A 27,364-nucleotide genomic window follows, 5' to 3' on the forward strand; every position below is an offset into this window, starting at 1 on the left:
TACTCCCCGCCGTACAAGCATCATACCTACGACCCTGAGGATGAGGACGAACACAGTGACTATGCCCTCTATTGCAGGAAACGTTTATTCGTTTAAATTATCTCACAGGTTAAAGAGTGATTTCTGGTAATATAACTACCCGCAGTCAGAGTCGTTACGAGCGATATATAATAAAGTAAACCATTCACTTATTTCAGGAAGTTTTCTGGCAAATTAATATTTCATTATGAAAGAAATATTAAAATACTATTTTTATTTAAAGTAAAATACCTCGTAAAGAAAAAAACATGCAAAACCGTACGTTTACGAAAAATATCGTTTCAATATTTTTTATTCAAATATAATTTTTAACGTACCCATGAGTTTGGTTGTGCCAAAAACGAATCCATGGATGTGCCATAAGTCGGCGGGGTCAGTATTATACAGAGTAAGGTCGCCAATATTAGATAGAGTAAACATATTATATTCATAACCCTTCAGTATAAGTCTCAATAAAGAAGTGCAGTCACGTGTTGCTAAAGTGATTTTTATACAGAAATCAAGACTTCATAAAATTCAAGTAATCTTAAAAAAGCTTTTTTTAGTCTACTGTGTTGTTACACAAATATTATAGTTTTACTAGCTTCCGCCGGCGGCTTCGCCCGCGTGGTGTGTTGATAAAAAGTAGCCTATGTGTTAATCCAGGGTATCACCTATTTTCATACCAAATTTCAATCAAATCAGTCAAGCCGTTTTTGCGTGATTGAATAACAAACATACATCCATACATTCTCACAAACTTTCACATTTATAATATAAGTAGGATATAAGTAGGATAAAGCCGCTTTCACACTAGCAGATTTTCCCGACGTAAGAAAATCGATCCTATACATACTTACAATCTGCGCGGCAAAAAGTCTGTCTCGCTTGATTTCAGATGTTATTGTTCAAATCGCTTATTGCCAATTGTTTCTTGCGCGTATACACACGGCGATGACAATACATAGACATCGAAAAAAAAAATGCTGGTCTGAAAACGTTCTTAAATTTCTTTTCATTGACTATATAAACGTCCGATTTTCACGTAACCACTGCTTTCACTGAAAATCGAACATAAAAATTCATAGGAAACATTTTTTAAGAAAACTTACGTTTATGTCGGTAATCTTGGAATTTAGACGCTAATGTCTCTAATTTTATGCCTAAGGCCTTTTTTTTTTTTTTTTTTAGCGACGTAAAATCATCAAATGACCCCTCCCGCTGTGGGTTAGCAGCGGTGAGGGAGTGTCAGACTCTTACTGACTAAAATCGTCGTGTTCCGTCATAGACCTTTTATGTACCAGGGCCGCGGTATCTCTTTCGAACAACCCGCAGCCCCGGCAGGCCTTGGCCCTGCTGGGCCCCGCTGGGGTTGCTGACATCTCTTTGAGGAGCGCGTGGAACAACGCGCGCCGTCGACACGGGTCTGTCGTCTAGAAAGACAGAGGGACGATGAGCCACCCGAACTCACCGCCCACAGACCCACGCCTACGGTGGCCGGGAGTCATCTCGCGACACCCGGCGCCCATGGTGTCTACCTGGTCCAGCGCGGCGGCCGGGATGAGAGGTTCGAACTCTCTGGCGTTCCGCCTCCTCCTTCTCGAGCATGACCGCTTCGCAGAAGGAGGCGACGGCATCCCATTCCCTCTCGCCCCGGACCATGGCCTGAACCAGGGCCGGACGCGAGAGGTCGCCGCCGCCCAAAGCCTCGACGAGGACCCGGCGGTGCCCTTCCCAAGCGGGGCACACCTGGACTGTGTGGTCCACCGTGTCCTCGGGGCTGTCCGCACAATGGTGACACCCGGGCGCCTCCTCACGACCGATGCGGTGCAGGTACCTCCCGAAACAACCGTGTCCGGTGAGGACCTGCGTCATGCGGTACGTGAGGGCGCCGTGACTCCTCCCGAGCCACTCCTCAAAGAGGGGACTTATCGCCACGATGGTGGCGTGCCCTGCACTGGGTTGCGACAGTCGCTCCCTCCAGGCCACCATGAGATCGCGCCGGAGCTCCGCCCGCTGCGAGACAACTTGCCGCGGCAACGGGGTTTCTCCCCGGCGCTGAGCCTCCTCGTGCCAGTCGTACAGGCGCAAGAAGACCCTCGCCTCCAGATCCCACGGTGGCAGTCCAGCAAGTAGGCCAGCTGCTTCGCGGGAAATCGTGCGGTACCCCCGGATTAGCCAAATGGCTATCACCCTTTGGGGCACGTTCAGGTAGTGTACAGCCCGCGGCCGTACCGAACGTGCCCATACCGGGGCCCCGTAAAGGGCCATGGACCGCATGACCCCCGCGTAGAGTCTGCGGCAGGGGGCGTTTGGGCCGCCCAGGTTGGGCAGGAGCCGCTTGAATGCAGCACCTGCTCTCTCCAGCTTGGGGCCCAAACGTCGGAAATGCTCGACGAAGTTCCACCGGCCGTCGAGGACGAGTCCCAGGTATTTCATCGCCCTCTCGACGCCGATGGTAACCCCCCCCACCGTGACCTGGGAGCCTGAAGGTGGCGCGTTCCGAAGCCCATGAAAGCACATGGCCTCGGATTTGTGCAAGGCCACCTCCAGGCCCAGCAGCTGGATCCTCTCGATGACTGATGCCTAAGGCCTAAGACATGATTAATTTAACAGCCTACAAGTGTGTCAGTCAAGCTTATAAGGCAATAATTAACATTATTATGCACAAAATGAACCAGTAATGCATAAAATAATGATATCTTGAACACTATAAAATGATAAATACTTAGTGGAACTAAGGTGGCCTTTTAATGGTCATTGACATTAGAGCGGCAGGTGATAGGTTAATTTGTAGTTTTCTGTCTGGGAATATATGTATTATATTGCGTTTTGTAATACATATAGAAGAAAATGCGGTCGTGTTTTGTATCAGGTAAGTACCTAATTTATGCTTAAGATAGGGAAAGGATAATATACCATAACAGATTTGACTGTATATAATTGGCACATTGACTTAAGTAATTCTTAAGGCTCACAAAATAATAATTAACAATGTAACAATTAACGTTCAAAACCTGTAAAATCCTATAAAACCCTCTTTAATTTTTTGGAAATCACTGTTGCATGAAGAACATTTTGTAACTTAAATTTGAATATTCCAAAGGCTTTCATATTAATTAGTTGCAGGTAGATAAATCAGGTAGTCCTCTAGTAATTAAAATGTCACCTACAAACGTATTTTGATGTAAATGCAACGTATCTAAAGTGGAAATGAAATAAATACCTACAATTTATTAATATTATTTTCATTCCATGTTATTGTATTGCCTATCAATAGTATACATATTATTTTGCAATACATTTTAAACTTGCACGTCAAACACAGATACATGCAAACAGAATATTTTGTTTAATTAAAACTATATTTCTCTTTTTCACCTATTTTCTGATAAGGCGATTTTGTTGAACCAGCAGTAGAGATGGCCGACTATTTCGTACTAAATTTATTTATTTATTAGCAAAGGGTGACCAACAGCTTTTGTGTACAAATGAACAAAAATATGGGGTTTTAAGGAGTAAAGGGCTTACACAGTTGCCAATTACAGGTGAACTAACATTCACGAACATATATTATGTGTGGTAACTTAAACTAGATAAATTGAGTAAAATAAACTTTAGCACGAACTGACATCTGCTTTTAATAATAAAAATTGAAAGGACCAACTCCCATTTTGTCATTAGAAAAATTGTTGTCATATTTTCTGAACTTATTTTGAAGCTCACAAAAGACGTTATTTGAAGCATGAAACCATAAAACTGAAACCAGCATGTCGATTCTATAAAATATCACAACTCACTTCGACATCACTCTCACTTCGACTTCGATCTAAAGGTAGAATTCCGTGGACGCGACAATAGTCAACCTTTGAAAATGTATGGCACCGTTGTCGAGGCCCGTGACAGTCGCGCGCGGCCGACGAATTTCGTAAGCTGCTCGCGGCATTGTCAAAAATTTAATTCTGGTTTTACTAAAATTCTATAGATGTTATTAAGCGCTAGACCATGTTGAGAAGCGTACGGCCGCGAGCGGCTCACGAAATTCGTCGTCCGCGCGCGACTGTCGCAGCCCTCGGCAGCGGTGCCATACATTTTCATAGGTTGACTTTTGTCGCGCGCGGCTGCGACAATCGCGACCCACGGAATTCTACCTTAAAGTTTCGTGATTGACATTGTCAAACTACACTAGCGCTTCACTATCGAGCGTGTTGACAAGTTGAACTAAATCAAAGTCGAGATTTTGACAGATTTGTCAAAATCTGTCTATCTATAGGGGAGGTAGGGGAGAGATGGGCAGTTGGGAGACATGATCAAATCAGAATAAAAGGGGGGTCCTTTTATTCTGATTTCTGATCATAGTTTTGTTTTTTTTTAATTGGGTAGTTTACGTTACCGACTGGTAACGGTGTTCATCCATAGACTATCTGTCATTTCTGTGAGTTGTCAAGAACAAACACTCGTAAAAGTACTTAAATATTTTGTTGCGGTTTCGGATCGTTATAAAGAGAAAACTAATGAAAGGTATGTGTATTTTCTATTATTAATTATTGATTGTCAAAATCTCCAGTTACAATTATAGTAAGTCGATGCAATCCACACCTATTATACCTTTAGAAGAGAGTACTACAGCAATAGTTAATGGGCCCCACGTTTTTATTTTAGTCTAATATGACCGGGACCACCTACGTAGGTTGACAGGTAAGTAACTATTTTTTATTTTCTAGTTTTCAGTGCACATAAGATAAAACCGTTTAACTTAAAAGTTTTTTTACCGATTTTTTTTTCATAAACTAAGTCAAAAGTGTCCAATGCTCTCTATGGTAGGGAGGCTTTTCTTCGTCAGTGAAAATTTGTGAGGTTATAAATCTGCGCGAAAAATCCTTTATAGAATCTTGTTTCAGGTACCGTTGCCAACTTGATCTAGAGACTATTATATTTAAAATAGTGTTTAAATAAAGTTCTAAGTGTTTTAAAGTGATTAAGTGCCTACATTTAACGATGGCTAGAATGTTGTTGTTCCTCCCACTGGCTTCGACTTCGCTCTCTGGCATTTTGCGTTCTCACGAAACCCTTCGCCAGGCCAGGGTTTTGCTCCATAAACTCAACCAGAGTTTCAACCTGAGCCGACGAAGGGTGAGACGACCTGTCATTTGGACTGAAATTATTGTTGGATTAATAAAATAAACACTTCTTTAATTAATATTATTTTTAACTTTATAACAAGAAATATAAAATTACTTCATGATTTTATCACAATTACGGCGAAAACCGGCGAAAACAAACAAGCTTAAACACAATATGAAGACAGAAGATACCCGATATATTACTTTCCTCTATGACAGAAGAGAAGAAAATATTGTCCACAGATTAATAATGGTATTGGCGCTGTCAGTATTTTTTTTCGTAGGGTAAGCATAGATTATATTCACAGCACGAATTTAGAGATTTCTGTTTATTTTATACTTAAAAGCTGCCTCAAATTCCTTACAATAACAAATTATAACTAAAACATCATATTTAGCTAAAATTCTGTGTCAAAACTGATAAAATTAAAAACTGATTAATCTCGGTTGACATTTTGTCGAGTGGGGAAGTCACTAGCACAGCATTGGTCGATGTCGAGCTCACTTCACTTCGCAAGTGATTAGGTGATGTTTACAGAATGCAAAATCAAGGTCGTTCTGAATCGAATGCGAAGTGAGAGTGAATAGCGAAGTGAAATGCGAGTTGTTGTTCGAATTTTATAGAATCGACGTGCAGGCAGGCCTTGGCCCTGTTGCGCCCCGCTGGGGTTGCTGACAGTATTCTACTTGTGTAGCCCTTTCATTTGATACCCATATTGAGGGGGCTGTGCCATTTTGTGCCGGCGGCCATATTGGATTTAATTAAAGGTGTATACAAAATTTCAGACCAATCGGTTGACAGGAAGAGGGTGAAATTTGAATTACTAAATTTGATCCAAGAATAAATAATAAAACAAACGGGGTGAGCTAAATAAAACCGTTTAAATATCTCGTAATGTTGAAACTGATTGTAATTTTTAGGAAAGCTCTTTCATTATATCTAGCCGAATATAAGAAATGGCAATAAAAGTTGATAATGATCTGTAAAATCTGATTTTTTATGCAATAAATTGTGAAAAAGTGCCCATCCCTCCCCTACCTCCCCTAAAGTATGAAATGACATTACGAATCGAAGTGAAATGCGAGTTGTTGATCGAGTTTTATAGAATCCCAGTACAGATAGGACTTATTGGACCAAAAACCCAGTTGACGGATCATAAACTTTTATATTTGTACGTGTTTGTTTCGTGGAAATTTATTAGAAATAAGTATATAATTTACGTTAAAACAGTAAACAGATTTATGATTACTTTTTACACAACAAGATTTTTGACATACAAAAATGGCTCTACCTTTATACCATCGGTATGTTATGCGTTGTTGGTTATCTCACATTTTCCTATTCAAGATTTTTTTTAAATGGAATAGCTTTTTTGGTCGCTCTTAAGACAAAATATTTTCCTAAATTATTCGATCCAGGTGCTTGCCTATTAAAGCGTAACAATCAAATAAACACATTCACGTTTATAAAATTAACAAGGATATAGATACCCCTTTACCAGGTACCTTCATAACTAACCACGCAATCCTACAAAGCCATAATTCCTTTAATCTCTGTATCAAGTATAAATGTTTGGGTAAAGCTCAGGAAACGCCAGGAAATCGAGAAAGTTAATTATAAAGTTAAAATAATCTGTACTTATCCGCGCTCGAAGTTTGTTGCTTCCATACTGATTGGGGATTACGAGAATATCGCAAAATGTTATAAATTCTGCCAACTGATATAAATTGGTTGTTTTGTCGATAATTTTATGAAAAACATTCAAATAATAAGTAAGTCCAATCCAATTATCATGGTCGAAGCTTCATCTTTATTATAGCGATTTACACGCGGACCATTTTCAAAGAAAAAAACACACATAATCGTTTAGAATAAGTCAAAAGATACTACTTTTATTTTTGATTCTGTATCAGGCAAAACGGTCATGACAAACATTAATTTTCAAAAACATGAAATAATGATTTTTTTATTAAAATCAGGTGTCAGGTAAGGCAAAGTATAATTAAATTATACTTACTTATCATGTTTTGACGCAGGTCAACAATATAAGCGTGATTACCTTTGCGTGATTTTAAGAGAATAATTAAATGCATATGCAAAGGAAACTATTTTTCATTTGCATGTAGGTAATTATTATAATCACATTTGAAAATTTGCATGTCCCCTTTACACTAAGGTCTTGGTTTTACAAACTATAGTTTAGAAGTCTCAAATACTATGGAAAAAACTCTTATCTCTCTTATTATTGGAAAGCTGGATAGTGTGTTTGTTTTTTTGTGCTTGAACGCAGTAATCTCAGGAACTAAGGTAAACGCGGGTGAAGTCGTCATGCCCCAATAGTCGTCAATTAATCTAAAAACGTTGATTATTTTTTTCTACATAACTTAAAATGGGCCGGTTTATTTGTCAACATATTGTTGATAACATACTGCACAATTGAAATGACAACACGGGGTTTTAACAGTCATGGCATCGGAGATATGTTATTCGAAACGTGTGTGCATCATAACAAAATCGTTTTTTCGTGAAGTTCAGCTGTCAAAAGTGAAACTCAGCACGTGATTTTGTGTTTTGATTTACATAACTCCAGTGGGGTCTGTGGTATGTTTCTTTGTTTAATTAGATAGTTAAGTTTATTTGCTAACGATGTAATGTGCAATTTAGAATACTTTTAACATAGAAGATATATTTTTTTAATATGACATCTATTGGTACTTTAAAACTCCCATTTGACCCAAAACCCGTCAATTTTAGAATTATTATGACGAGTACTGGGACATGCTCAAAAGTTGCACCTAAACTCGTCATATCGAGGATATTTTGTGTTTTACAGTACAAAATGCAAATAAATAGCTAATAACGGGACTTTTACAAAATTGTTAACTCTCTAGAACAAACATATTTACGGTTTAGACTACATTTGTTGATGAAACTGCGTTTCTTTTAAGCTTTTTCTTAGGGGTATATTTTACTCTGCTGGTTTTTGATGCACGTACTCAGTCATGGTATTCGATTCAATTAATTTGTTTCTTAATGGTTAAATCCCCTGTTTTCTATAAGTATGCACTTATTCATTGGCCGCTGCTTTGGCCTACTTATAGTAGGTCTACCACTTGCCTTTGTTTCTACGACGCTTGGATTACAATTTGTGGCAAGCAAAAATTGATGTTCTTACACTATGCTTTTTGTTCGAAATAACTGCAAGTCGTCACGCGTATTGTACCGCGTCTCCCTAATGTGCCTTAATAGCGCCTTTATAAAAATTATGTCATTCAAGTAGTTTTGAAGCAAAAAATATTAAAATCAGTTTTAAGAGGTAGTATAGCTTCCATCGCTGTCACTTCTTTGCTTGTCGTATTCGATATTGATGGGTAAAGAGTAATTCTTAAGTAAGATTTTTTATTTAAAATTGTATGTACCTAGTGACTGAAAGAAACTACAAGCAAGAGGCAGATAAAGAGAACCAATGTCAACAATTTACCAACCTTCTGTACCTTATTTGAGCAAATAAATGATTTTGATTTGATTTGAGGGCCCTTTAAAAGTCATAGAAGCTGTAAATCAAGGGGCCACAACATCAGATGCAGTAAGAAAATTATAACCGCTGAAGCCCTTTTGAGACAACTTTAATGAAATGGTGACACAAAAGCGACGATTATCCCAGTATACACTATAGAAATGAACCCAAGGACAATCCCCGGTTCTGTGCTAAACTATTGCTAACTATGGAGGAAAACTACTTGGGCTATTGCGTTGGGATTTTACTGGATTAGGATATAGGAAACTATAGGAACTATAGCACCTGTCGATGATAATGTATAAAATACATGTTAAAATGACAGGTGGTGGCTCGCCAGCTCACTTACTGGGCCCCCGGGAATCAGTCACTGAATAGCAACAAGAGGGCAACAGGGACATGAGCGGCTGAAGGGTGAGGAAACCTCAGCGGACTTTAAGCGCAGATCTCGCGCTCCCTGCGGGTCCAGGATCACCGGGCCAATCGCCACTTACCTTGAGGCCTCCGAGCCAGGCTACTAACCCTGCTCTAGCGACTCCACTCTGGGCGGCCAATGGAGGCAAGCCAGAGGCGGGAGATCTATCCCCCGCCATGCTTCACTCCGGCCAGCTGGTGTGAAGCTGGACAGGGACAGTATACTCTCCTTGGAGTACTCGGTATATATAGCCCCGCGGGGTCGCTACTCCCCGTCATCCGCCTCAGATGTCCTTCGGGACTAATTAAGATTATTATTAGATATTATTTGTATGTCTCTACAGACCTCGGGACTATAGAGCCCCGGATTTTTGGGAGGCGAACGTGGGGCCGAAGCCAACACGCTGAAGCCCTTTTGAGACAACTTTAATGAAATGGTGACACAAAACCGGCGATTATCCCTGTAAACACTATAGAAATGTAGCCAAGGAAAATCCCCGGTTCTGTGCTAAACTATTACTAACTATGGATAAAAACTACTTGGGCTATTGTGATGGGATGCTAATGGTTTAGGAATGGGGAAACTACGGGAACTATGGCACCTGCCGATGACAATGTATTAAATACATGTAAAAATGGCAGGTGGAGACTCGCCACCTCACATACTGGGCCCCCGGGAATCAGTCACTGAATAGTAACAAGGGGGCAACAGATACATGAGCGGCTGAATGGTGAGGATACCTCGGCGGACTTTAAACGCAGATCACGCGCTCCCTGTGGGTCCAGCATCACCGGCCCACTCGCCACTTACCACGAGGCACCTACCCTCCGAGCGGGCAGCTAACCCTGCTCTAGCGACTCCACTCTGACCGGCCGGTGAAAGCAAGCCAAGAGGCGGGAGACCTATCCCCCATCATGCTTCACTCAGCAGGCCGGAGATGGGGGACAGTATACTCTCCCTGGAGCACTCGGATATATAGCCCCGCGGGGTCGCTACTCCCCGTCATCCGCCTCAGATTATTGGGTTTGATTTGAACGCTTAGTTGTAATCATAATTTTGCATGCGCTAAGCAGTTCAGAAGTTTTGATGAATGGCAACCTTACCTACATATTTATGAATGTTAGTAATTATTTCGCGGAAAGCTATATAAATGAATGTGGCTTTTATTTTTTGTGAAACCTGATTATTTTACAATTTCAATATTTTAATAGTAATAATTTTACTCGTGCTACATATGCACATGACTGCATGGTTATTATGATTAAGAAAATATAACATTAATTTTATAGACTGATTTTGTGATTCCAAGCGTTTGATTTTAGGAATATAAATTAAAATGCAACTATGTATTTGTTTTATTGAATACCTGCTCTTCTAACAGATTGTAACCTGCTATTCTAAATAGGGATTTGGTTTTCTATCTATCTGTATGTTTCAAAGGCAAAAGTATGCTTAAAAAATTCAAACAAAAAAAAAATGTACATAACTTGAACTTTATGTTCAAGAATATAGAGTTCATATTAGCACTAAAAGTTGACGAGTACTGGGAATATTTGACGAGTATCGGTACAAATCAGACGACTACTGGTACAAATCGCCCTTTTTTTACTTTTTCCTTAATAAATACATAAAACCATCAAAATGATTTAAAAACATTGGTTACTTAGAATAACGAATAAATTATCTTTCACGTCATGCAAAAATTGACATTTTCTATTAAATATTTAACACACAGTAGAGCTTCAAAGTCAGTGATTTCCGAAATCCGACGACTATTGGTACGTTTACCTTACTGATCCGCTTTCAGAAATTCTTAAACTGTTTTATACCTCACTTATTGGGAAAGGGCTACTTTTTATTTGGATGAGCGAAGTTATCCCCGCGAGACATAGGTAGACCCAAAATATTACTTACCAAAATTAACTAGAACAAAAACTATCTTTAGCCTAGCATAGCATATCTATGAGTCAGACACCGCAGAATGCTGCTAAGCGTATTAGCTAATCAAGTGGCCGCAACGCATTCGTTAGCCAATCTAACTCTGGTATTACTACCGCAAATGTCTACGTATCACTACATATATTTATATAACTATATGATTATTTTGTATAAGGACCTCTTCGAAAAAAGACAGCTGTAGTTACAAGATATGAATGCTGAATAGATTTGTAGATGACTAGAGCTGTATTCTATCTAAAACTAGTGCTGTGTTTCTGTAATCTACTGTCAAATATTATTGCCTACTCAAAAAGGATAATGTACTCGAATTTAGATACCGTAACAAAACAAAAGTAATAACAATTTGCACAATAAAGTGAGAAAAAGTTAATGATGAAGATGGTTTTATGTTGCAATGAACAAGACATGAATAAATAAAATACGTGGTTTAAAACATAAGATTTTCACAACACTGACGATTGCTGTAATAATAAATAAAGTACCGATGTAATGTACTTATTGTAAAATACCAAAACGCTAAAGATAATGATGAATCATGAAAGTTATTAAGTGTTTCGACATCGATGCGCACTCGCAAAGCACAACAGTAGGGCTCCCAGGCGTTACCTTGAAATGATTTAATGCATAAATGCAACGAACACGCACCTTTTGCTGAAATAGTTGGGTATTACCTATTTACTTACAGGCCTATTCTGGTAAAGATTATTTCTTGAAGATTTTTATTTATTTTAGCTCGAACCTTGGAACCCAGTCCTTATTACAATTATGAATGCGAAAGTAACTCTATCTATCTGCCACGCCAAGACTACTGAACCGATTGAAATGGTTCAGTTAAAGACAGGACAAAGGCTATTTTTTATCCAGCAACAAGATTACCTTCGGGACGCGAGTGGAACCTGGGCTAGTTTGTTTTAAGAAAAGTAGGACTACTCAACTCATATCTTAAGATTGTTGTTTGAAGAAGACAATTACCATTCTTCCATTATATTGTACGGCCCTTTGTAATACTGTGATCTATGATTAAGATGTAATTCTATAAAATAAATGAGCTGCTATACTATGTTGTGGACATATTCCGTAATTCCATATTGGGTTTAAGGTTGACACATTGCACAATTAGCGGTAATGGGTCACCGGCGACCACCATGGCAACCTGTTTCGCTTAGTTGGCTTACCATTTACGCAACCTAGTGAGTGATACACGACGTTTTTCTTTGGATCCTGTGAGAAAAGTTGGTGTTGAATGCAGTCTAGACTTTCCAGAAAACCGAATAAGAAAAGATTTAAGCTAGTCCATATCGGGTTGGACTCTGATGACTTGGAGTTTTGGAGTTCTAGTCCAAATCGGTTTTTAATGAATAGTTGGTGTTGTGACCCTGAAAAATTGTTTGAGTTTTGAAAGACTTAAACTCTTCAAGGATCAAAGTTCTATCTTACGTTTAATGGAAATAATGATACTCTAGAAACATGAGAGGCACTAGGCAGTTAAACTGAATGTAGGTCAGGGCATTTATCAGCTGCAAAAACGTCAAACCGCAATGGGCCATCACAAACGACGAAAGCACTAAGTACACAAACTTCGACACCGCGACCTTCGTACTTGAACCGAGTTTTCGAAAACAACGCAGCTGGCCAATCGCGGTGCAATATCCCAGAATACGGTCGCAAGCGCACGCAGCCTGGCGCATTCACGTCGCGAACATTTTGTGGAACGGATTAGTGGCTAGCGTTCCGTGAAAATCAGGCTTCACATTGGCAAAGAGCTACTGGAATTTATGCAACAGATATAAGAAAGAACCTGTTTCTATTTACATAAGCGAACTGCGAAGACACGAGGGTCAGCCAGTTAGTGTGCTCCTGGTTTTTGTGGTCTTCGCAGTTTTGCCGCTAACGCGTTTTCGATTGGAAGTGATACTATGTGTGATAGTAAATATGTTCTGGTTTTCACTCTGGTGTCGGCGGCGTCTTTCGTCAGCGTATATTCAGCGAAGTTCGCACGTGAGTTTTTACTGTTTGTTTTGCAATGTTTGTGGAGCTAGTTGCGGTTCGTTTGGTTTATTAGCGGTTTATGGTAGTGATTGATTTTGTTGGTTAGAATGAGGCTTATTGTTGTTTAGCAGCTATTAAGTATTCAAATTCATTCAACTGGTTGATGTGGGTTTGTTGTTTAATGTTTATTTTATCGTTTTACTCTGATGCAGTTGATAGTTTTAGGTCAATGAGGTTCACCATAATCATTTGATCATTCGAATTATATTAAGTCTGCCTAATGTTGCAATACATTTGCAAATAAACCTATTCAACAACGGCAAAAGTAGGATTATGTTTAAAATGCCACTTTGTTTGTCCTTTTCATAAACGTAAATTATATCTAATTCAAAACACCATACTTCGTTCATTTAAGTTTCGAATGGCGACCTTTAAATCTATTTGAAAAATTTTCAGTTACATCAGCGGGAAATCGCACATTAGAAATTTTGCCTATCCTTGTAAGCACATTATCTTTTCGAAGGCCAGAGAGAAGCCGCAGGAAGTTATAGTGGTAGCTAAATACCTCCGTCTACGTTGCCCCCAATCTTATTAACTGCTGTTTAGATACGAGGGCGGGTCAATAAGTCCGTGACTTTTTGAATTTCTGACCTCTTTACTGAAAAAGCAACACTACTCCTGTTAACAGGCATCTATGAGGTGACTCCTGACAAAATTTGAACTTGCTGCGTCAGTTAGATTGTGTTTGACAGCTATCTTTATCAGACTACCCAGTAATCTGAGGAAACAATGGAACAAAGTGAATTTCGTGTGCTCATTAAGCATTATTTTTTGCGAAAAAAAACCATTACCGAAACCAAGGCTAAGCTTGATAAATACTATGGGGACTCTGCACCATTGATTTCAATCGTAAAAAAGTGGTTTACTGAATTTCGTTGTGGCCGTATAAGCACTGAAGATGCCGAACGCCCTGGACGCCCAGTTGAAGTCTCTTCACCCGAAACAATCGAAAAAATCCACGGTATGGTGTTGGCCGACCGAAGATTGAAAGTGCAAGAGATTGTGGAAGCCGTAGGGATCTCGCATGGCTCAATGGTTTCAATTTTGAATGATCACTTGGGCATGAGAAAGCTTTCCGCAAGATGGGTGCCGCGTTTGCTCACAGTCGACCACAAACGCAATCGTGTAACAACAGTCAAAACAGTGGGTTTCTAAGGGTGAATCGGCACCAAAGAAGGCCAAGGTGAGTTTGTCAGCCAATAAAGTTATGGCGACTGTTTTTTGGGATGCACGCGGGATAATCCACATTGACTACCTTCAAAAGGGAAGAACAATCAATGGGGAATATTATGCCACCTTATTACCTACCGCTTCAAATACGATTTGAAAAAAAACCGAAATCATTTGGCCAAGAAAAAAGTTTTTTTCCACCAAGACAATGCAAGTACACATGTGCAGTTGCCATGGCAAAAATCCATGAATTCGGCTATGAATTGCTCCCTCATCCGCCCTATTCTCCAGATTTGGCTCCGAGTGACTACTTCTTGTTCCCAAACCTGAAGAAATGGCTTGGTGGAAAAAGATTTGACTCCAATGATGAAGTCATCTCGCAAACAAGGGCCTATTTTGAGGACCTCGACAAATTCTAATTTTTGGAAGGGATAAAAAAATTGGAGAAGCGTTGGACAAAGTGTATAGAGCTCAAGGGGGACTACGTTGAAAAATAAAATGATTTATTTATCAAAAAATCTGTGTTTTATTCCAAAAGTCACGGACTTATTGACCCGCCCTCGTATCTCATTTAAACCTTGAATTAACTTTATTAGAAAGCCGAGCAAGCATTTAGGGGATTGAGTAAGTAGTCGGAACTAGATTTTTATTTTTGTTTTACTGGCTAAGATTTGGTAAAAATGCAGTTTCTGTAGGTGTGTTAACATCAAAGTATAAGTTCTCATTTAGAAACTCTTCATCGTTTCTATTTACCAGGACTTAAGAACCTAGGGGTATTTGGTAGGGGTTAAGTAGGCAGTCGCTCTATGTATAATACTGGTACTCAGCTGCATCCAGTTAGACTCGAAACCTACCACTACCCAATATTGTTGTAAAAAGGCTAGGCAGATGATGATTCCTATTTACCACGTAAACAGAACCACAATTGCAAAGACTTCGCTTACTTTATGAATGTTTGCACAAATAAGTTGTGCATCCATAAAACCAAATTGTTGACTTCAGAAATATGTTTGTAGACAATAATGGCCTTACTACAAAAACTTAAACCCCTGTTTTACACTTGTCTAAAAAAATTTTGGCTGCAAAATGAACCGTATGTCAACGTCATAATTTGACATTTTTTTAGACAAGGCATAAACTGACGTTTAAAAGTTTTTGTGGTAAGACGGTAAGTATTCAAAAAAATCAGCATATAGGACCTTAACTGGTAACCACAAGTACGCTTCGTTATTAGATAATCGAAACACCTGATGGTAAACACTTCGTCTAGGTGTGTCGATAATATTGGTTTAGGTTCAATAGCAAACGGGCGGCCGTGGCTTTTAGAGGGACCTAATTCTGTTAACCGATGTACGAGTGTTTTGTTTCGGTAAATGTAAGGTAGTGTTGTTGTTTTCGTGCGTTTTGGAATAGTGACATCTGTTTTGTAAAGTTCGAAAAGATCGTTTTATGAAATCGGATGGGAAGGGAAGTATTTATATTGGCTAGAATTCAAATGATACTAAGATCTCTTTTGAGTTTGCTCGAACTAACCATTACTTTGGCTAGATTGCAAAATTTTGTTTAAACAAGTATCATTCAAAATTGTGGGTATTTTTAGATATCCATGTGAATCCAATAGGTACTTATACGCATTCAATTTAAATTGCAAATTACTTTATGAAAACATTCGTATTTATCACTTTCATCTTAAGTCAAGTTATTTGGGTAAGTAGTTGCCAATGACCTTGAAAGAGTTACATAAGCATGACAAGTGAAATTAAGTAGTGTGATGAACCAATACAAATCCGAGACTTGACCTCGGTAACAGTACTTCAAAAAACTGTAGGTTTCAAAGATAAAACAATTATTCTGAGCATATTCTGGAGAAGGATAGGGTGATAAAAACTAAAATATAAGTAGATACCTACGTATTTCGATTTTCTTCTTTTAAATTATTAAAATCCTTACTTAAAGAAATTTAAAGTCTGTCACTCAAAACTACTAAATCGAATTAGATTTAAATTTCTAGAACCTCAGACAGAGCATATAATTTTTCATCCCACCATCTCGGAAAGAGTAGTTTTACCCTTTGATATCTGAGCGCAAAAGCCGTTTTTATCCTCTAGAGCGGCAAAGTGATTTGAATTTCGAACATCGTGTGCAATATTCCATTAAAATACAATCGCGTGTAAAATACTCCATTTGTGACAATCTTGATAAGACTTTTCAAACAAATACATATTAAAGAAATAAAATACTGCTTAAAATAATTATTCAATTAATTAAGTAATTTTTATTATTGTTTTACATAGATTTTTAACCTCGTTTCATTTTTAAACTGAGTTTTCAAATAAATGATCTTTAATAGTTACTTCTTTTTAATTTGATACTCATATGTGCGCGCCATTTTGGTTTTTTTTTTGCATTTAGTAATTTCCTCGATGAAGTGGGATGAAATTATTATTTTTTATTGTTTTGAGGTTGATTTTAAACCTCATTACATTTTAAAACTGAGTTTTTGCATAAATAAACTTTAATAGGTAGGTACATATTTTTAATTTGCCATGTGTGACGTGCGTGCCATTTTCATTTTTGAGTTTTCTCGATGAGGTGGGATGAAAAGTTACGTGTTGCATTCGAGTGCAAAGATTTTTCACCTTGTGCTCTTTTGATTCCCTTGCTATCGCTCAGGATTCTAATTATTGAAATTATGAATTTTAGAATCCTTCGCTTGCTCGGCAGTCATCAAAATTAAGCCCGCGGTTAAAAAGGAACTTTGCACTCTTGTATAACAAATAACTATTGTTTTTATTGAGACACAACAAAGGAACTCGAATTTCGAGAGACAGCCAGTGAAAAAAAAATACAAGGAGAATGATTTTTATACCCAATTCATTACTTTTTTTTGAAAGTGGAATATCAGAAAAAGCTGTTGCTTGATTTGGACACGATGGTGATTGATGTTCCTAAATTCTTGATTACCAGCGTTAGTAAAGTCAGTTCAGTTGCAATCGTTTAACAATGTGACTTTGTCTTGTTAGTATAGTGTGACTATTGTGTAGTCGCTAGTGGCCAATTTGAGATCAGAAATTTGACGAATGAATTCTTGGAAGTCGGGTAAAAAGGCTGATGATGACGGGTTTTAGATGGTTACCAAGTTGAATCATACAGAAATATCTGACATGGTTATGTGGTAAAATACGATGAAAAGTGTGCATAAGGATGTAGAAGTGTTAAATTAAAAATAGTAACGTTATTCAAGTTGTAATTATGAAATTATTTTACAATATCCTAATTATGAACCAATGTTGCTTAACTACATACATTACGGCTACTGAAAAGATTACACAATTCTTCATATCTACAATCTTGTTCATTGTGTATTTCATGCATGTTTCAAGATAGGTTACTTTTCTAAGTCTAGAATCACGTAGATATAAATATTAATTTATATAAGAACACCTACGAAGAAGAAAAAAACATAGTTTTACTTATGCCCAAACGATGTTTTATAAAAATACAGTGAAAAACCCAGTTTAAGTAAAAACTATACCTGTGTATAAACAACAATGAATACGTGTCAAATGAAACAATAAATTGTTTTCGTTGATATGTTGTTATACAAGACACGAGTGCAGTACAACAAAAAAATTATGAAGGCGCAAAGCCTATAAAGTACTGCACCAGAGTTGTACTGCACCACGTGCCATTCACCAGTTGTTCTAAGGTGCATGATAACCAGTTTGATTGTGCCACAGAACTGGATCCATGAAGTTCCAGTTTCTATAACATTGGCTTTATTGCCGATAAACTGGATGTTCTAGTATTGCCAGTAAATAGTTTATTGGTACCGGCTGAACCTCCACTTCAATTGCTAGTAAATTAAATTGGAAACTAATTAAAAAGTGAATTACCGGAATTACCTAAGTGAAAATAAATAATGTTCTTAACGTTATTCTATTATTTTACGAGTTCTTCCTGTTTATGCCACTACTACTATTTTCATTTCAGATGCGTAACAAAAATATGTAGGTGTGTTTTGAAATTGCGATCTTTAAATTACATTAAATTGTCTCTGCGCATCTAATTATTTTCTGTGTTTTTAGTTTCTGAAATACTGTTTATATTATCTGCGCAATAAACTTAGGCCAGTTGACTTATTCTTAAAAACTGTGAAAAGAGCAACAAATGCACAGCGATGTGATATAGGCTTTGGGTATTTACGTCTTTCCATTGGATATTCATTTGTTTTTTTACAACTGTTTCAAAAACTCTGTAACTGTACTGTACTAAAAATATCATTTAAGAAACATTCTTGATTTCTATAGAAAAAGTTAAACAATAAAATACATACAATTATTGTAGGTACCTACAATTTATCCCTCGCTTGCACATTACCTACCTAAGTTTACAGTTGCATGTATAAAATTGTTTTTATTTTTATCCCATGAAGGTTGTAACTATAATTTACACAGATAGGCATCTGCGTGCAGATTTTCATACATTATAATAATTTCTAAAACTATCATCAAGATTGTTTTGAAGTATAAAGTACGTAAGTACTTATTAGTTTTTATAGATAAGTGGAAAAATGCACGCAAGGAATTTCATCACGCATCGTTTGACAACATTGTAAGGACAGTTCTATACCTAATAATAATTATAAATTACGTTTGTCACGTGATAATTACTCCCAGGACGTAGCGCAGTTACCTAGGTAATGATTTTTAGAATTCAAAAAGTCGAATCAATCTAGAATTGCATATAAGAGCCTTTATAGGCTTTACACTAATGACATGGCCTATTATACCTAAAATCAAAATACTTAATAGTTACATTTTTTATAAATATGTAATAAAGGTACACAGAAAGCCTGAACCAGTAAAAGTGTCGGTTGCGTTTTAATTTATCAAATCTTTACCAGTGAGGATATAGCTCCCTAAATAACTGTACTTACTGCATTTGAAATAAAAAAAAATAAAGTTTTAAAATACAAATGGTCCATAAACTAATATTAACGCAATTACGCTTCTCAAGACACACTACCAAAAAATTAGACCACTAAAGTTAAACAATATTTGCACGAACTGGGTCAAGTGCATTAAAATGTCTCCGCCACGAAGGTATGCCCATAAAGGTTCCTACCTCGTCTGATGAAACATGCAGATATGTAGGATTTACCAGTAATGTACGTGTTTCCCTACATTGCACATTTGTAATCAATGGCCCACGAGATATTAAGGGGATGTTGTTTACTCGAATTAATTGAAAAACTGACTTTTAAATATTATTTTTCAAATCAGAAATACATTTTTTGTTTGGTCTGTCTAGACGGCTTTCGTGGAATTATTTCTGCATTTATAATATCAATTTATTAATATTTAACTAATTGTATAGGTATTTTTTTTATTTACGTTACCTAGAAAAGATTTTAGTAGATATATACTTGTTTTAATTTCTATATATTACTTTTCGGAATACCAAAAAATTGTATTTTATTGATATTTGATTACTCTTTAAGAAATATATTAATGTAAATAAAGATTGACACATAGAACATTATTTATCCAATGTTTACTCACAAAAACATTATTTATCTTCTTACAAAAGATTATTCTATCGAATGTTGCAATAAATAAAGTGTAATAGACAATTACCATAATTTAAAACATATCTCACAGACGCACGGTATACGAATTATTACAAAAACGTACGCATATTAAACGCATGTGTTTTCTTAAATTACCTTTATTATGACAGCGCGTGTCCCCAAGGCTCTATTACAAAATAGCTCATGTTTGATCAAACCAAATGAATTTTTTTAACACGTTTGTCTTCTGAGGGTTATTTGGATAAAATAAAATAAGTATTATTGTTACTTGGTATTGAATTTTCATTTTTATGTGGCTGTAAGTAAGTAAGTAAGTGTAAGTGTTTTTAGTTTTGTCATGAAGAGTGGCCTTCTAAACAAATCTTAACGACAACTATTGCTCCATTCATTTAAATGCAGACAATCATTTTTAACAAACCTCAAAAAAGAGCAGATTCTCAATTCGTCGGATTTTTTTATTTTTATTTACATTACTACCTATCCAAAAAAATATGATAAATAAATATTCTTTTTAACAAATTAAGCATTGGTAAAAAATGCATAGCTTCTCCTTAAATCGCGTGATCCTATCGCGAAATGACTGCAGTGTAACGTTGCCTAACTATTCTGAATCAGTACCTTCACTCATTAGTTGAAGCACTATTGCAATGCTTTACGAGCTAACCTTTTCAATAAACTACTATGCATTTGAATACTGAATTAGTTGGTTTATTTATGAAGTTTATGGGTAGTCAGAAGCCAGTAAGTCTGGCACCAGTCTAACCAAGGGGTATTGGGTTGCCTGGGTAACTGGGTTGAGGAGGTCAGATAGGCAGTCGCTTCTTGTAAAGCACTGGTACTCAGCTGAATCCGGTTAGACTGAAAGCCGACCCCAACATAGTTGGGAAAAAGGCCCGGAGGATGATGATGATGATTTATGAAGTTTATGTTAGGTACTTGTGAAATGACGGTATCCCCTAATTACATTAGGTTGGAGCTGGAGGAGGAGGATGATGATGATGATGATGAAGTTCAATAAAAAATACATTAAGTTATGGACGACCATAACATATTACTACTAACACATTTTATTAAATTGGTTCAAATGCTTTTCCGTGAAAAAATCTGATATTGCTACTCATGTTTAATGATATATCAAAGATATTAATGTATTTATTCCAAACTAAAAATTTACATGAATCGGGCTGTAAATAAATGTTCTTAAGCTAATTTATATTTCCAGGCCTTTTAATGTCATTTCCACGGTATACGAGAGATAGCAAAAATACTTAGCTGGCTTTTTCTTCTTCCGCAGCGGACTTCATCCATCCTTGCAACAACACAGAGCCAGCGTGTCTCATAAAAGCGACGCAGGATGCAATACCACAGTTCTCCAAGGGTCTACCACATCTAGGAGTACCACCTTTAGACCCGTTTGTCATAGATGAGCTGCCCATACAGCTGCCGGGTATCAAGGTGACATTCTACGATGGAAAGGCGACGGGACTTCGAAAATGTCAAGTTTTGAACGTTGAGTAAGTTTCTGAACATCTACATGTATAGGGTTACTGTAGTTGGACGTATATACAGCAGTGTTAGGTTGAAGAGTCTGAAAGCAACAAATTGTAGGCTATAGTTGAAACATGAAAGTGAAAACATAAAACATCAAAATGATTTTCTGTATCCTTAAAATCGAAAGAGAAGATGGATCTTGCCAAATAATTCAAGTATACAAAATAACAAGTAGCAAAGTAACAGTATACAAAACCTTTTCTATGCAAGGACTTAGAGAAAATTGTTCAAAACTCTTGGCCTGTACCCTGAATCACATTTGAACAAAGAAACGATTATATCCGCTTCAAATGGCTTCAAAAGCAAGGGGATTATCTTTGAAATTCCCGCGGTAAAGATGCTTTTGTCTACATAGAGACATTTAATGGCCGTAGTATTATTCGGCCGTTATATTCTACGGCTATTGATTCATGTGCCATAAGCTTGGAAAAACCAAAGAACAAACATATTTTCACTAAGTTTTATTTACTAACTTTTTCATTCACGATCTTACTAAGGCTTTAGTAAGATCAGCCTAGCCCAGTTTTTATTTGGAGGTGACGTACAGTAGGTATCTTCTTCTTACATAATTCTATCTGATTCTATAGTTTTTTTCTCGTTCGGAGGAAACTAGTTATCCCACCAAAAAGAAACATTCAGTTACTTACTTTCTTTATTTTTAAAGCATATAAAACGTTTCAGCCGCTAAGTCTGAAAACCTAGAGTTACTTTCTGACAGATGGTTTTACACATTTTTAATTTTACTAATATTTGTTTTGATTGCCAGTCATTCAGAAAATCCTGGATCAAAAGTTTGTAGCACACTTAAAGCGTTGAAGTTCGAAGTTTAAGCGCCGAGCTATATTAAGCTATAGTTTGCCAACGGTTTTAATCGTATCGCTTCATGTAGCAAACGGCAATGTCTTTAAGTTTCAGACTATTGTGCCAAGTTGATATTAAACTGGACTTTGTGAATTTCAATGAAATGGCTATTGCTGACACAAAGTATTCAGTAATAGAGAATGCAAAATCTTTATTTGACAGTTTCATAATAAACTCGACTGACCTTGATAATCATTTGGAACATCTTATATTTTTAAACAATGAAAATCAAGATAGGAAAGGATAAGATAGGATAGGAGTAAGGAAAGAGAAGACACCAAATAAAAATTTAAATAAGAGTAGAATGATCGTGTCTCATGATGCCAATGAATTAAAATCACAACACTCCTTTTTATAAGGCAGCCCGTCCATCCACAAATCTCCTTTTTATCATATTCTTCGTAATTCAAACGCTACTTTAAAATAGCTGTTACTCAACGATTACTAAGGAAACCTTGCCTCACCGCAGTAGTGCGGTTTAATTCTCACGCCAACTGTGACTTGACGAAACCCTTTGTGTTTGTCTACTAAACATTCGTATGTTAAACAAATAGGACTTTTCAAGGATAAAATTAAATATTTGACCTGATTTTTGGAAATTTTGATTGCGTAACCAAGCCATAATTTACGGAATTATTTATTGAAAACGTCATAAAATCGTAGATGATGACCAATTAGGACCAATGCACAAATTAGGGAACCTGATCGATCATTGCAAAAGGACAATGTTCATATTATTATGTTAGCGCATCACATAGTTAGTCTGGTTAACAATATTTTCAAGAACACCAGTATTTTCAAAACCCTAAAAGATACTTAATGAGATCTTAAAAGACCCGTATTAAGATTCAGACGATACTAACACTTCCCCACTTCCGACGATAGATGAAACAGCGCTTATCCCATACAGAGCCTTTCTGCAACGAAGTATAGAGCTTATTATGTTGTCGTCGGGTAAAAGGGTATGACATATCTAAATTGTTTTTCCTATTGTTATATGGCTCCGAGGGTTCTGAGATGTGGGATAAAAAGGCTTATAGAAACATTTTGTTTATAAATGATACATAAGTTGCTTAAAACTTTTGGGACTTCAAATGTTACTTTGGTACTGCTGTTTATAGGAAAATTTTAGATTTAGAACTCTCGAATGTCCATTTATTTATATTTAGCAAATTCCGAGATTTGCTCACATTTAAGTACCTACCTACCTAAAAACTTATTTTCGTTTACTGACGACGGTATATAATGTTATCATGACTTTCACTTTTCAGAGCATATTTGGAAAAGAATATATTCAATTTGGATGTGCGGTGTAACATCACGATCAAGGGCAAGTACACAGCAGTTGGAAGACTTCTGCTGTTTCCTATCAACGGAGAAGGAGACTCTAAGATCAAAATTTGTAAGCATCCTTTTATTTTCATTGTTACTTGCTTATATAATAACTTACAAAATCTTACTGATCTATGTAGATGTCTTCATATCAGGAGAAATAATTATTTTTGCGATGTTGACCCGACTATTTACAGCAACAAAATATCCGTTTCTACGCTATTAATTTTCGGCCAGACAATAAATACTAAATATAAAGTTACAGTCTGTATTTTAAACAACCTTGGATTCCGAGAAACGCTTAACAAAGAGTCGAATAGATCAAAAGGAAGGGGAGCTATGCATCCCTATAGATAATTATAATTGCTGTGGAGGCGTTAAAGAGCAAATTCTGCGTAGTATGAAATTTTAAAGACCTAAAAGTAAGTTAGGATATTTGTATATTGGCGAAATTCACTATTTATTAATAGTGCCAGTATTTGAAATATTTTATAGTGCTACTTTGTCTGTTTGTATATTGACGAAATCGAAATAGTTTTTACTACTGGTAGTTCTTTCAAAAACAGGAATGTTTATAGTCAGAATGATATTGGATAATTAAAACCGAATGTTTAATTTAATAAAACCCAGCCAAAGCCGAGGTGAAATACTGGTTACGAGAAATCCACGAGTAAAATGAATTTAAATTGCCATGAAATTCTAAAGATTTCAATAGCGTCATACAATAAATGGAACATGAAAATAAATTGCAAACATCACTGGAATGCCTTCATGTATTCTATAAACGGATACAATACCGAATCGCGATGAAATAGAAATCGCGCATTCGTTGGAGTATTAAATATTGAAAGTTGCTGCGAACGTACTCGCGGCGTATGCGCCTTTTGTTGAAGTGTCAGCAATGTGTGATTCGTGGATATTTTAATATTTACTTATAACAGGAAGAACACATTTACCACCACCATATAATTTTGAAGATTAGATAGATTATTTCCTAATTAGTTTTTTAAGTCAACGATTGTGTTATTAAAATACTTTAATCTCAAATAATCGGCGTTTTGTCGGTTCATGTGCAGGGACAACTTAGGTACATAATGTGCTATAAATATTTTCGTAGGAACTTTACATTTTTGTAAAAGTCGTTCCTTTTAAGACTCACTGAAGTTATCTTCCGATTTTTGCAGACGTGGTTAGTATTAAATCTGCAAGAAAAAAAACGAAAAACTGTGTACTAATTTACAATTTTTACTACGTTACAGTGAACTCGATCATCAAGCTGAACATCAACACGAAGTACTTCAAGGACGCTGATGGACGCGATCACTTCGGTATCAAGAACTATAAGTACACGTTTGATTACGGAGAGAGAATTATCTACACCATCAACAACCTTTTCAAAGGGAATCCTGAATTAAGTGAGTATAGAGTTCATTGGTTTTACGTCTCATTAATTTATTGCATCTTCACTGATTTAAGGTGACACACTATGCAGCAATCTCGGACTTACATTATTTGTAAACTCGTCTAAAAACGACGAAAGGTGGCAAGATGGTAAATTGAACGACATCATACTCACTCATATAATACGCTCTGTAGTGGTTTCCATTTTGAAGTCTTTTAAATGTTGCTTGAAGTTCATCCAAAATTCTTCATAAATATTTTTACGAACTTCTATCTTTCAGTGTCTGGCGTGTTGTATGATTTCTGCCTATTGCAGTTTTTTAACCAGTATACCAAAATGTTCCAGGTAACACAGTATTACAGTTCCTGAACGAAAATTGGCGGATAGTAACCGAAGAGTTCGGTCAGCCAGTGGTAGACTATGCGATCAATGTCACTGTTAGTACGGCAAAGAAGTTCTTTGATGCTGTACCTTATGATGAGTTGCTTTATGTGCCTATACCTAAGTATTAGTAAGGATATTGAAAAACAAAATACGATACAAAGTCATATGACTTTAACTTTTGGAGCGACTCTATAAGTTGCTTAACTAACTTCTTGCGAAAATGTTTTACTGTATAAATTATTGTCTATGAACTTTTGGGCTATGTTTCAAAAAAATGTAATGCATCACTTTTTATTTAATATTTAAGATTAGAAAGTGTTAGAAAGTGATCCAAAAATAAATCGAGAGAGACATATTTTTAATCTATCCCCCAAAATGGAGGGTGTTCTAAATTCGTATGTTTTTTATTTGTTTTCCTTCAAGCAACTTTTTTTGCATTGTATAAAATGTAAATTCAATGTAAGTAATTAATTAATTTTATTGTAAATAGTTATTTTTAAGCTTTTAATAAACCGGACCAAACACTTTAATGAAAATTATGACATTCATATCAACTTATATGTGCATATCAACTTTTTTATGCTATTCACGGAAAAGCTATTATTAAACACAAATAAAAACAATTAGTTATATATGCCATAAGCTCATAAAAAACTTCCAGATATTCCAGATTTATAGTTTTGACATTTAAACCGAATTAAAAACAGGTCTGACTAGTGTCAAATTGAATAAATTAATTGATCTATGGTAACCTGTGCATAATATCTCTATCTTATAAAACTGTAATCAAATGATGCATAAAACTAATGCGCAAAAGATGCATAAAGCTTTAAAATTAATAAAGTTTCTATTTATAACTTATTAGGTATTTGCGGAGTATATTTTGTAAGTATTATTTTTAGCCACCTGTATAAAGCATAGATCTATAAGTGTATCGACGAACTTATATTTACGAATAAGGTACCTACCTATTGTCTTCAACATAACTTCTCTACCCATAATCAACTAGGTCAGTGTTCTGGAAAAATCTCACGCATAATCCAGCCACTTATTTCTTCAATCTTGTGATGGCTTAATAAAGCTACAGACTTAAAGCATTTGATTGGTTAAATCGAATTTCAAGCCAAAATAAACGCGCGTGTCTTTTTCTGGAATACAGACCTTAACGATCAAAATTCTGACGACAAATATCGAATTTACTTTTTTTGTATAATTTCTAAACTTTATTCATAACTAGTGTAGTGTTGTAATTATAGAAATACGTAAATATATTTTAAATAAATATTTTTATCTAATATAAGGTAAGGATTTATTATTTAATCTATAGCAATCCTGACTTGTTACATTCCAAATTACTTTTTCTTAAAAAATCATACCTACTTAATTGTGAATCATAACGATTCACTCGAAAGCCGAAACTGAAATTATTATGATTTTTATCGTCGATTTTCTGAACCTTAACTATGAACTCCTTTCAGTAGTTTCTTTTATATTTTTGCTTGCTTTGATAGTTTGCAAATTGTTTCCTATGCAATTTAATTAACATCTAGTATTAATCGCATTAATCATCAAACTACATCTCTCACATAGAACTCACTTAACTACCAAAATGTTTTCCCAACTCTACACAATTTAATATTCTAATACGAACATTGTTCAAAACATGAGCAGTGTGTGTCTAATTCCTAAAACGCTTTGCATCTACTGGCAACACTGATTGTAAAGCACAGGACTTGAATGTATAACTAAGTGTGTCACAAATTAATTCATGGAAGCTTCTAAATTGTACTTTTGTGATGGAAGACGAAAATAGATTGTGGATTCTGTGTAAATATTACTCGCCTACCAAGAAAAGTTGTAAGCAAGTAAGTATATAATCTTCTTCTATCAGCTGCAGGTTTAATTACCCAACAAGCCCGCTAGCCTAGTGCTGGTAAGTGCTACAACTGTGCACGGGTCGCGAGATCGATTCCTGGATTGAGCAGAAAT

The 27,364-nt window shown here is 36.3% G+C and overlaps 1 protein-coding gene across 1 annotated transcript; it reads left to right on the top strand.

The window, feature by feature from the left end:
* Positions 1–12,698: 12,698 nt before the first annotated feature.
* LOC124634047 (circadian clock-controlled protein daywake-like) lies at positions 12,699–26,675 on the top strand. Its single transcript, XM_047169450.1, has 5 exons — positions 12,699–13,031; positions 21,140–21,359; positions 23,529–23,659; positions 24,849–25,004; positions 25,337–26,675. Exons 1-5 carry the CDS (start codon positions 12,950–12,952, stop codon positions 25,501–25,503), a joined length of 756 nt encoding a protein of 251 aa, XP_047025406.1. The 5' UTR covers positions 12,699–12,949; the 3' UTR covers positions 25,504–26,675.
* The last annotated feature ends 689 nt before the right edge of the window (positions 26,676–27,364 follow it).

The sequence above is a fragment of the Helicoverpa zea genome, chromosome 10 (genome assembly GCF_022581195.2).
Source record: "Helicoverpa zea isolate HzStark_Cry1AcR chromosome 10, ilHelZeax1.1, whole genome shotgun sequence".
Taxonomy (NCBI): Eukaryota; Metazoa; Arthropoda; class Insecta; order Lepidoptera; family Noctuidae; genus Helicoverpa; species Helicoverpa zea.